This window comes from Propithecus coquereli, unplaced genomic scaffold (genome assembly GCF_000956105.1).
Source record: "Propithecus coquereli isolate 6110/MARCELLA unplaced genomic scaffold, Pcoq_1.0 Scaffold501, whole genome shotgun sequence".
Lineage (NCBI taxonomy): Eukaryota > Metazoa > Chordata > Mammalia > Primates > Indriidae > Propithecus > Propithecus coquereli.
This window is the reverse complement of record NW_012150853.1, coordinates 637,869-650,089: the sequence shown is the minus strand read 5'-3', so window position 1 is coordinate 650,089 and position 12,221 is coordinate 637,869. Positions and strand designations below refer to the sequence as shown.

General features: G+C 56.8%; 1 protein-coding gene across 1 annotated transcript in view; it reads left to right on the top strand.

Annotated features, from left to right (window-relative positions):
• The window catches only part of CCDC57 (coiled-coil domain containing 57), a 120,364-nt gene that overhangs the window by 77,024 nt on the left and 31,119 nt on the right, over positions 1-12,221 (top strand). The window contains exons 16-18 of the mRNA XM_012656358.1: positions 1,616-1,816; positions 6,356-6,569; positions 11,417-11,499. Of these exons, the coding sequence (XP_012511812.1) occupies positions 1,616-1,816; positions 6,356-6,569; positions 11,417-11,499 (498 nt within the window). The remainder of the gene's footprint in view (positions 1-1,615; positions 1,817-6,355; positions 6,570-11,416; positions 11,500-12,221) is intronic.

Genomic DNA, 12,221 nt, shown 5'->3' with positions numbered 1-12,221 from the left:
TCGTTTTTATGAGAGTTTTTTCCTGCATTCCTGGATACAAGCCCTTACCAGATACTCAATTTGCTGATTTTTCTCCCACTGTCTTGTTATTCTCTTGATGATTGAGTCCTTGGGAACACAAACGTTTCTAATTTTGGTCAAATCGGGTTTAGGTATTTTTCTTGTCGCTTGTGCTTCTGGGCCATTCTGTCCTGTTGCCTTTTATTTCTCATGAGGCAACCTGAAGAGGAAACTTTCACGGGTCCTCTTCAGTCCATAAACACGTAGACTGCGCTAAAGCGGAGCCTCCCTGCGGAGCAGAGACCGCCCCGGAATTCCCATTTGCTGCCGGGCACAGGCTGGGCTCCCGCACTCGGCCTTATCTTTTTTCACCTTCCAAAGATTTTCGATTTATTTATTTGTTTGTTTTTAAATGCCAAATAAATATCGTGTGTATTTATGGTATACAGCGTGTTGTTTCTAAACACGTGTACACTGCGGGATGGCCGGTCAGGCTAGTCGACCTATCCCTCACTTCACACACTTAGCGTTTTTGGTGACATCTGGTGTCTTGATGGGAAGTGCGTCTTCCTTGCTGCAGTAGGGACGAACTCAACCACTTCTCCGTGTCTGTGCCTGAGGTTAGAGGCCTGTGCACACGCACGAGAGAAGGGGGACTCCAGATCCTGACGCCTCGGAGCCGCCCCTTCCCAGTGCTACCCAGCGTGGGGTTTCACGCAGTGATTTCATCTTGGTGTAATACAGATGATGTGGTTATCCTAGGAAAAATGTTCACCTCAAAGTATTTTTTGTTTGTTTTTTCACTTAACAGTGCCTGCTTACCAAATGGTCACCTTTGTGTGTATGTGACAAATTCAAACATAAATTATTCATCAGCAATTCTCTGCTGGAGTCCCTGGATAGGAAAAGTCGTATTTTCTCCCCTGAGGATGAAGTGGGAAGGGTGTGTCTTTCCCGTCTGCCTTGCCTGTTCTGCCCGCGTCAGGCGTGGGGCAGAGGCTGAGAGCGGCACCGAGGGAGACGCCAGCCGAGGGGCTCTGGAGAGGCTATGGCGGGGACCCCGGCTGGGAACCTCACGGCCAACCTGCAGCCACCGGAGCCGTCCCTGTGCCCCTGGCTTCCCTTTCCAAGCCTTCCGTTCACTTCCACCTCTCGTCTGCCTCTGGGTCTCCCTCCTGCCTCTAGGAGCCTCCGCCTCAGCCCTTGCACCTCCCAGCTCCCTCGCACCTGCCTCCCCAGCTGTGCCCCTCCGATTAATGGAAAAGAAAAATCAATAGCTCCAGCTGGTTACCTGCAGTTCTCTAGAGGCATTTGTTTCCACCTGGGACCAGGGCTCAGGAAGAGAGTTTTGAGGCCCTGTTCCTCTGTCCCAGCACTTCCACATACAGACTCGCCCTCGGCCCCAGAGTCCGAGGCAGAGCACGGGCGGAGCTGCCCAGGTAGCTGGCAGGTGGGAGCAGCGGCCGAGAGGTGAGGGAGTAGGTTTGTGGTGACCACGTCCAGCCAGAGGAGACGCCGGCTCATGGCTCCTCTCGGGCTTCCTGTCCTTGCCCTGGGCCCTGGCTCCACCCACCTGCTGCCTCCTTCCTAACGCTGCTCCCCAATGGCCTCCTAGGTGTTGCAGAAGCCCCTGGAGCTGGACACCGTCCAGCGCGAGCTTCCCCGCGAGGTGGACCAAGTGCACCTGGAGGTTTTGGAGCTGCGAACGCAGGTGGCTGAGCTGGGGGTGCATCTCGGGATGGCCCGGCAGGAAGGAGGGGAGCCTTCAGGCCGGAAGCAGCCACGAGCTTTGGACGCTGCAGCCCTCCAGAGAGAGGTGGGTTCCCTGCTCCAGAGGGCCCTGCAGCTCCTGCCAGGACGGCCCTCCTTGCTGGGGCTCCGCCTGCAGTGCCCTCGGCGGTGGCACGGGTGGTGCCTGGACCTCCCGCCTCCACCCTTTCTCCTCTTCCTCTACCTTCTTCCTCCATGAGCTTGCTCTCACTCTGGTCCTCCGCTTCGCCTGTTGCTGGTGTGGGTGGGTGCATCCCCACCCGCCAGCTCTCCCTTCAGTTAAAAGCATCTGCCGTGGGAAACTCACGTACCGAAGACGGCTGTTGTGTTTCCTTTAAAACAGGACCATCGATGGCTTGCTGGGGGGCATCCCTGTGAGTGGGCGCTGCCCTGGCGCCGTGTCATGGGCCCTCCAGGGTGCGGAGGGGCCATGTGGTGCTTGCTGCAGCCTTCAGAGCCGCCTGGGACTGCTCAGGGTCGCAGCTGCCCCCTCTCCCGGCCCCAGTCAGGCCCTCAGCACAAGTGCCCCCAGCTCCGCAATGGGGTTTGAGCCAAGGTTCTGCGCTGTGGGGCGGGCTCCGGACCCTGGCTCTGCGGCGTGGTGGAGCTGACCAGCAGTCCCCTTTCTTCTTAGTCAAGGCCACGAGAGAAGGGTGGGAAGGTCAGGCTGCCTGGGCTCCCTCACGGGCTCCCTGAGACTGTCAGTGGCCTGTGGTGACTTGTGATTACTGTTGGTGACCTATTAAAAAGCCAGAGGTTTTAGGGACAGTAAAAGGATGTCTGGAAGCTCTGAGAGTTCCCTGGCAGAACCAGCACAGAAACTAAAGGCAGAACGTGCATCCCCAAGGCCTGGGGACACGGGTTGCTGCTGGAGAAGAAGGTGTGGCTGCAGCTCTCTTGGGCTCTTGGAAAACGAGGAACAGGCCAGACGTGCCTTTGTGTGGGCAAAAGTGTGAGGACGCCGGGGAGAAGACAGGGCCAGGGCTGGGGAGGCCGGGGGAGCCTGTGCTGCCCACCTGGCACACACCGTCTGGCACCAGGAGGGCTGAGCTGGTTGGTAAGTGCCGGACTCCCCAGAGTGCAGCAGCTGCAGGGCTGGCTCCTGGCCCCGCTGGCAGCACCGCCAGAAGCATGTTGCTCCCTGCGCCTCTTTCACCCGCACGGCAGACAGACTGGGAGCCAGGGTGGCCCAAGGCAGAGCGCTCTTGGGCCTCACTGTCCACATTGAGAAGAAACAGCAGCCAGGCTCTGGGCTCCCTGTGGGTCTGGGTGACCTGTGACCTCCTCGAGGTGAGAGGTCACTCCCTGGGTGGAAGATGAGTGGCCACTCTCTGCCGGGCAAGGTCTGAGCTCCTGGAGACAAGGGGCCGGGCAGACAGGGTGGGGGCACGGAGACACCACTCCTAGGGGCCGAGTGGGGTCACCAGTGTAGGGACAAATACAGCTGTTGTTTTGGGGTTCGGCAGCAGCAGTGGCGCCCAGTGCCCAGACGCTGGCGCCTGCGTTTCCTGCTCTGCCCACAGGACCCAGCTCCAAGGGGCTCCCCTGGCCCCCTGCGGGCCGGCAGCTATGATGGAAAAGATCGTGCACCACCGGGTGCACAGGGAGGTATAAGTCCTTGCTGGCACAGACAGAGGAGTCAAGGAAGAGGAGTGTCAGCTGACAGAGTAAAAGGAGTGGTGCGGCTGGACGATCACGGATGAGCACTGAAATTAGAGGTGCAAGTTGGATGGGAAACAAGGCGTTTATTCAGCATCTCCTCAGAAATCACTACTTTTTTTTGAAGAGACAGGGGTCTCGCTGTGTTGCTCAGGCTGGTCTTGAACTCCTGGCCTCAAGTGATCCTCCTGCCTTGAGCTCCCAAAGTGCTGGGATCACAGGTGTGAGCCACTGCGCCCCGCCCACAAATGACTTCTTAACCACCGAGAGAAACGGTACCTTTTCAGTGGAGCAGCCTGTGGGCCCCCACCTTAACCGAACTGTCGGAGCTCATGTCCCCAATGCTGGGACAGACAGACATCACCTGCCTCTGGCCGGGCTGCACCAAGGAGGCACAGCTTCATGCCTGGGGCTCATGCCAAGAACACAGACCTGAACCTAAGCATGAGGAAACCTCAGACCCAGACGGAGGGACAGCTGTGCTACAAATGAGCTGGCCCAGGCCCTCCGGAGTGTGTCACAAAACACGAGTGGAGACGTCCCCCTGCATGTGAGTGCCACACGGCATCCTGGACAGGAAAGATGAGCTGTGCAGGGTCATCTGGACAGGTGGCCGTGGGTCAGGTCCTGTGTCGTGTCCACGCATCCCTGTCACAGGAAGCACAAACCCAAATGTTGAGGTGTAAAGCGCCCTGTGTCCCCAGCTTACTCTCAGACGGTTCAGGAGGATTTCGTGGAGGGGCTGGTGCCGATGAGCTCTGGGGGACCGTCCTTGCGGCTTCTCTGTCAGAAGCTGGGCCCCTTTGCCCCCACCCCAGCCAAGGGGCGAGGAGTCTGCAAAGCTGGAGAACCTCATACGGCTTTTGGGACCCAGGCATGTGCAGTGTCATGTTCCTACTTCTCTGGTGCCATGTGAGCTGCCCAGGGCCCACCAGGCCCAGCCTCGGAGGGAGAGACTGCCGGGCAGCGTGGGTTACCCTGCTCCCAGGCAGGCCCGGCCACCTGCCGCCCGCCCGTCTCAGCGCCCAGGGCAGCTGCGCCTGGTCCCGGAAGCCCAAACTCAGCCCCCAGGCCTTCCTGCCTGCCTGTGAGAGGACAGCAGGGGGAGGGGAGGGGACGCAGACATGTCCCCGGGCCACTGGGGGGCAGTGTTGGCCATCGAGTCAGCGCTGGCTCTCCTGGTGGCATAGCAGCCACGGTGCCGGCCTCAGACCTCAGCCTCCTGAAGGACTCCTCGGGGTCAGTGGCCCACAAAATCTGTATTTTGGGGAAAGACTTCAGAGAGTCATCAAAATGAACTTTTACCAAATAAAATTTTACCAGAAACTGAATCCAAGAAAGGTGGAATCCTCCCTGCACGTACCCCGGGTCACTGTGTGTAGAGTCACGGTGCATTTGACACCAACGGCATGAAGGCCCCGGAGCCCCTTGAGCCTGGCAGCGGCCACCGGATGGCAGCGTCGTGGGAAGGGGCATCTCCTCTGAAGAGCAAATTTTCTCTTCAATCTCCAAGTGTTCTGAGGTCTGCAAAGTCTCTGTTTTCAGGATTCTTCTTTTCTCACTTGAAATAACAAAACAATCCACTGTGTTCCTGTAGAAGACCCGGGTTCCCGCCTGCCTGGGCCTGGCTCTCCAGGCTGTGGCCTGTCTCACTGGGCCCAGGTGGGCCCCTCGGGTGTGTGCAGAGCCCCGGCCCGGCTCACGGCCTTTGTCCTGCGAGACCAGAGGCCGCTCCCAGGGCAGGCGCGCGTCACACACTGGGAAGTGCATCAGGATCCGGGGTGCGTGGCCTACGGGGAGAAGAGACGTCTCTCTGTGCTGAATCATCCCTGTGACCCCTCTCGGTCCCACACTGACCTGTGGCACCTGCCCTGGAGGCACCTCACGCAGTGGCTGCGCGGCTCCAAGGCCGTCTAAAGAACAGCAGCGCCCAGGGGGCACGGGCGCCTGCCAGCCCTGGAGAGGCACACCAGGAAGCGGCTGGGACAGAGTGTGCCGGTCTGTTCCAGGGACTCGGGAGCTCCCGAGGCCAGGACGGGTGTGGCACAGCTTCTCACAGGGTCGGCCACAGCCAGGCAGAGGCAGGAACAGGTCCTCATTGCCAGGCCTGTGGCGCCTCTGTTTCTGTCCCAGACGTCCCTCCACGCTGGAACTGCACTTGAGCGCGGCAGTTGTGTGGTGTGGACCGCAAGCCCGGCACCGCGCCAACGGGGGCTCAGATCTGGACTGTCTCGGGCCCAGGGCCCTGGGGGACCCAGGTGGCTCCACTGTCCCCTCCTCGACAGCCTCCTCCCTCAGTGCCTTTGCCTTTGCGTTCTCCCTGCGCCTTCTGCAGGATGCTGGGAAGCCATGGCCCACTGTAGGTGGCTGAGGGGTGTCTGCCAGGAGGCGGAGAAAGGAGAGAACCAGAGGGGAGGAGAAGGCAGGGTCCTGCCAGCACCTGCGGGCGCCTTGGAAGGCTGGCAGGGCGGCCTGTCCCTCTGCTCCTCGTGTCCCCAGCATCCTCTTCGTCTTCCCTTGAAAGACATAGGCAAGGGTGGCCGGAGTGCAGGACAGTGGCGGGTGCGGAGGAACGCACAGGCCCCTGGGCTCATAGGAGCAGGAGGTGGGGAGGCCACGACGAGAGGTTCCCTGCGGTCAGGCCTTGGCCTGGGAGACTTGTGGTAAATGGGATTTATTGATCTTATTTGTGGGAAGGAAGAAACCCACCAGAGCACAGGAGACAGTGACCGCTCCTGTCCTGCTCTTAGAAGGACATCACCCTGTGGCGCAGACAGCAGTGCTGGTTCTGGGGGCCAGTGGGGAGGCTCCGTGGGCCGGGCAGTGGCTACCCACCATCCGCACCCGCACCCCTTTTTGTCCTCTTCCCGCAAGAGATCTGGCTGGGGCTGGCCTCGGGGCCATCCGCATGTGGGTCTGTCCACAGGGCGTCGAGACTGGTGCGCCCGCGCAGGCTGAGGACCAGAGGGAGCTCCTCAGGCACCTGCGGCCAGGGCCACAGCCCCTGCAGTCCCTGTCTGTGCACCAGCTCCAGAGGAAGCTGAAGGAAGCGGCCAGAAAAATCCTCAGCCTCCACCTGGAGAAGGAGCAGCTCATCGAGATGGGGAACAGACTCCGCGCGGAGGGCGGCCACCCTAAAGGTGAGTCCTGGAGAGCGGGAGCATTGGCCTGGAGTGGGGGGCCAGGTTCTCGGGTGTGCGCCCCGTGGTCTAGGGGAGGAGGCCCGGATCGGGCCACTGGCACCTCTGAGAGCCCGGGGTCGGCGGGAGGGCTCTGGCCTCGGACCTACCAGGGAGCCGCTCGCTGTGGAGCGGAGCCCAGGCAGAAGTCGCAATGTCCACCTCAGCGACGGGTGACCTGCGAGCCCTCTGCTCTGGCAGCGTCTGAGAAAAACACCTCCAGGCAGCGAGGCAGCTGGTGTCTGTGCGGCTTTGCGGAGAGCAGCAGAGGCTGCCGTGTCCCCAGGCGGGGCTTCTGCAGAGAGAGCAGAGCTGTGTCCTGATAGAGACCATGGCCGGGACCGTGACACGCACATGCTCGGGCTGGCTCCCGGGAAAGGCGGGTGGCTCGAGTCTGAGGCACACCTGTTCCCAGCACACGTGGCAGACTGTGCTCAGAAATGCTCAGCGCCACCGTGGAGGGACGGGACTCCAGCTGAAGATCCGTGGGAGATCTACTAAAGTTGCCAGGCACAAGCACGGATGCCTTCTGTGGGGAGGTGTTTCTCACACGCTCCTCTGGGTGGGCACCGTCCAGTGACATCGGTCAGGCGCGGCTCTCAGACTGTGTCGAGTCCCCTTCGATTTTCCTGCAGCACCAAAGCACGTGCCCCGTTTCTCAGCAGCCTCGCTCGCCTCACACAGCCTCTGCCACGTCTCCTCCTCCAGGCAGACCCGGATCGCGGAGCTCTGAGTTGCCACGGTGGCCCCCGAGTGTAGGCGCTGGGGTTCCGCCCCTTGTCGAGTGGCGTGTAGGCCGCACCCGCTCCAGCCCATGTGCCGACAGCTAAGGGAAGGCTGGGGCCTGGGACCACGCCGTGGCACAGGTGTGAGTCAGACCTCACCTGTGACTTAACCCAGGTCCTCCTCAGAGCACGTTCACCTGAGCTGCTTGGGAGAGAGTCGTCATAGAGGCTTTGTCCTACTACAAACCTGGCCCTGGAAAGAGGGGTACCAAACAGTTCTTGGTGGCTGGCATTTCTAGAAGATGTTGTTAGTGGTAAACCGGTGGGATGTGGACCTACCTGCCTTGTCAGGGACCCACAAATGCAGGGGCAGACTGGGCAGGCTGGCTGCCCAGTCACAGCTCGGCGTCTCTCAGGACCAGCGTTGACGGAAGCCGCTCTCGCCTGTCCCCTCCTCTGGCCACCTTTCTGCCAGGCTGACAAGGGCCTTGTCAAGTCCGTGCCCAGGCCCACGCCCTCCTCCCTTGTCCCTGTAACTTCATGGTTGGCAACTGCAGTGACTTGAGCACTGTGGTTCTGTCTTCTCTCTCTGAATTCCATCCTATTCTATCGTCTTCTAAACCGGCAACACCCCCCACATCTGAGCCTTGCCACTCTTTGACCTTGACCTCCATGCCTGGTTCTGCCAATAACCACGGACTCTGACTGCATCCATGCCTCCCGCTCTGACCCTTCATTCCAGGGAATTCGTCTTTCTTCCTCTTTGTAGCTTCTTTAGCTGGACTAGCCGATGGCCAAGTGTTTCAGTGAGTCATCCATCCACCCATCCATCTGCCCACCCGTCCATCCAACCACTCACCCATCCATCCACTCATCCTTCCATCCACCCACCTGCCCACCCATCTACCCACCCATCCACCCACCTGCCCGCCCATCCACTCATCCTTCCATCCAGCAGAAAAGCCCCTGCTGGTACCAGATGCTTCCTACCTTCCTCAGTGCCTGCTTCTCCAGGCGCAGATCTGGCTGAACCCTCTGTCTCCTCTCACCAGGTCTGCTCCCCAGCTGCCTCACAACCTCAGAGAAAGCCATGAATCCCTAGTGACCAAGTTAGCAGCCCTCTCTGAAGATTAGAGAGACCTTAGCAATAAAACTCTCCATATCTGGTGCCTTTGTTAATGGTAGACTTCAAATTATCTTTTCATTTTCTTCTGTAGTGACATGTCTGTGTGGCTTTTCTGCCTCTTCTTGGACCAGTTTTGGCCATTGACATTCAGCTGGAAAGCACCACGGCCTTGAGAGCACCATGGAGCACATGGTCCCCTGTCACTCCTGTCCCCTCCCGCGTCTGTGGCTGTCTTTCCTTATTTTATGAGACTTCTGTCATTTCGCATTTTGATATTTAAGTCATCGGGAGTTTACTTTTGTGTGTGATGTGGGGTTCAACTCACTGTCCTTGCCCCACTGCTGTGCCTACATCGACTCAGTTCATCTTCAGGGAGAAAAGCTCCCCTCAGTCAGACCGAAAAATTTGAAACCACCAAGGCCTGGGAAAGTTAACGATCCACAGATTAGACGTCATTACATTTTAAAGCATCTCTAAGGAAAAGGCATCAAAGAAAAAAGACAACAGACTAGGTAAATGTTTGTGACAAACCTGACAGGTAAAAAGAATCCGTACCCGTGACGGGCGTGGGGAGAGCTCAGGGCGCAGGGCCGGAGGCAGGTCCAGCACGAACCCGCACGACCGACGAGGATGTCGCTTGGCCTCCAGGAAATGTGTCTCCGGTTTAAAAGTGTGGTGTTTGGTGTGGAGGGTACAGGGGACACACCATGCTGTGTCGGCAGGAATCTCCGCTGGAAAAGCCTCTTTGGAAGGCAGTTTGGCTGCATCTGTCCAATTTTTAAATGTTTGGACCCTTTGAATCAGTGAGTCTTCTCCTGGAAGTCTATTTAAAAGATATTCTGATGGATATAGAAAAGATAAATATGAAGGGTAGTCTTAGCAAAATCTTTGCAGTAGCAAGAAAATAATCGCGAACGGTCTGATGGGAGTGGACTGTGCTCGGGGCATCGGCATCCAGCCCTGGCAGTGCTGCCGGCCCCTGCGGCTGGCGGAGAGCCCGCCCACCCTCGCGGGTGCTGTGGGCAGGTGCGCCTGTCGAGTGCCATAAATGCCGTGGCAGCTCCACGGAAGCTCCTGGGGCTGGCTCTCACTTTCCATGTTGTCTCACTGTGGGCCCGCTGCCATCCGCGGACCAGCGTGGCCTGCTGACCACCTCCCACGTGACACTGACATGGTCGTGTCATCACGTGGAAGCAGCAATCTGCTCAAGAGCGTGTTTAGATCACCAAGCAAACACATGAAAGGGCGTGTGCGTGTGCACATCCACGGGGAGGACTGGCGGGAAGCTTGTTGATTTCTTGGCAGTTTGGGAGGAGAGTGGAGTGAGAAGAGAAGAGAATGAAGGAGGCTTTTCGGTCTTCCTTCATGTATTCCAAACACACACCATTTGTCTCCTTTCGGGAAGTCCGTTCCCCGCTAAAGTGCGGAGTCCTAAGCCAGGTGCGGTGGCACCTGCCATCCCATCTACCAGGGAGGCCGATCACAGCTCACTGCAGCCTCCAACTCCTGGGCTCGAGGAAGGTGCTCAGTTCACATCACAGCAGCAAGGCGAAGGGCATGCACACGTGTGGAGCGGTGGCCGGGTTCTGCCTGATGCTCCATGCAGTTGCTGTCTGATCGCGTCAGGCGAGGCAGCGTCAGGTGAGGCAGCGTCAGGACTCTGGGGAAGGGAAATCTCCTGGCAGTGTCCCCCGAGCTCAGCCTCCCAACGTGCTGATCTCAGGTGTGAGCCACTGGCCCAAATTTCATCTTCCATGGGTCCTTTTATTGTCTGGGAAAACTGGCCCTTTCGGACCCATCTCAGGAGGTCCATAGGGCAGAGCTAACTTCATGATTCCACGTCACCAGTACCTTCAAATGGATCGATAAACAAGCTCCTCAATTTCCAGTGTGCCAGCTCTGCGCAGTGGCGGTATCGTAGCCAATGCCGTTTATTCGAGGCGTGATTGTTGCTAAATGAAAACTTCTCAATTTCCAGCATGCTGAATAGCAATAGTTATAACCTCCCCCCCAGAAAACTTATTCGGATCCTCAGTAAATGTAGCCAAATTGATTTGTTATTCCAGGAAACATTATATAAACAGTAATTATGTCTTGAGGTATGTCAGATTAAAGGAAGATTTCCGCCGGGCGTGGTGGCTCACGCCTGTAATCCTAGCACTCTGGGAGGCCGAGGCGGGCGGATTGTTTGAGCTCAGGAGTTCGAGACCAGCCTGAGCAAGAGCGAGACCCTGTCTCTACTGAAAATAGAAAGAAATTAATCGGACAACTAAAAATACATAGAAAAAATTAGCTGGGCATGGTGGCACGTGCCTGTAGTCCCAGCTACTCGGGAGGCTGAGGCAGGAGGATCGCTTGAGCCTAGGAGTTTGAGGTTGCTGTGAGCTAGGATGATGCCACGGCACTCTAGCCCGGGCAACACAGTGACACTCTGTCTCAAAAAAAAAAAAAAAAAAAGGAAAATTTCCAAGATCTTTAGGTCACTTCACATAAACTGAGTTGAAGAAAGGATCTTCATTTGACGTGCAGATCATTTCTCGGTGAGAGAGAATGCGTTGATCACAACCATAATTTTTAAGTTTATGTGCTTAAACTTTTGCTTCTTATTTTCATATGCTACAGGGAGGGAATATCTTTGGGTTTGTTAACAAATGTGTTCCCTTCTGCCACTTTGAGACGCTGTCTGAGGGATGTGTGTGGCGGTGGTGCTCTGTGCCGTGTCCGTGGGCTCGGCTGAACGGCCGTGCGTGTCACAGCTCCAGGTGTCCCTCCCCTTGCCCCGCGTCCTCTGGGAAACAGAAGTTACTCTGGTTTTGAAAAGGAACATGCTGTTCTTTTTGAGTATTTGTACTTAGCACAGGAGAAACCCAGAAATGATGTATCCACGGAGAACAAACACTCCCTGATCTTGTTTCCAGGGAAACCACCTCGCCACCCTCTTCCTCCCACTACTGAAGCGCAGCGCCCAGGCGTGGCGCCCGAGGTGCCGCTGGACCGCGGCCTGCCTGTGGGAGAGTCGCGGCCCCACTTCACAACGCAGGTACTGCTCCTCCGTCTGAGAAATACTTTCTATAGTTGTTTGCTCACTGTTTATGTCTTGCATTTCCATTGAAGAAACTTCAGAATACAATAAGCGTAATATCAAAAGCCTCCAATTTTCAGTGTCCAAACATAGTTACCAGTAACATTTCGATGTGTTTCCTGCTGTTTTTTAAAATCACAAATTATATCATAAGTGTATACTACTGTAGCTTTACCCATCTGGGTATTATTTCTTAAATCTTTACCAATATAAGTTTAAAAATGCATCTGTAATAAAAAATTTCTTATATCCTTAGTGGTATTAAATGCTTTTAACCTATTTTTTTTTTTTTTCTGGAGACAGAGTCTCACTCTGTTTGGAGCGCAGCGGCATCATCACAGCTCACTGCAGCCTCCAACTCCTGGTCTCAAGTGGTCCTCCTCCCTCAGCCTCCCGAGTAGCTGGGACTACAGGCGCCATGATGTCTGGCTAATTTTTGTTTCTTGTAGAAACGGGGTCTTGCTCTTGCTCAGGCTGGTGTCAAACTCCTGGCCGATAGCGATCCTCCTACCTCAGCCTCCCAGAGTGCTGGGATTACAGGTGTGAGCCACTGCGCTCGGTGTTTTTAACCTATTTTTTGGCTACTTATAGTTCTTTTGTGGGTTGTCTATCATGTTCTTTGCTAATTTTTCTACCCATGTGTTTGTACTTTTCTTGTTGGTTTATAAGAGTTTTTTTTT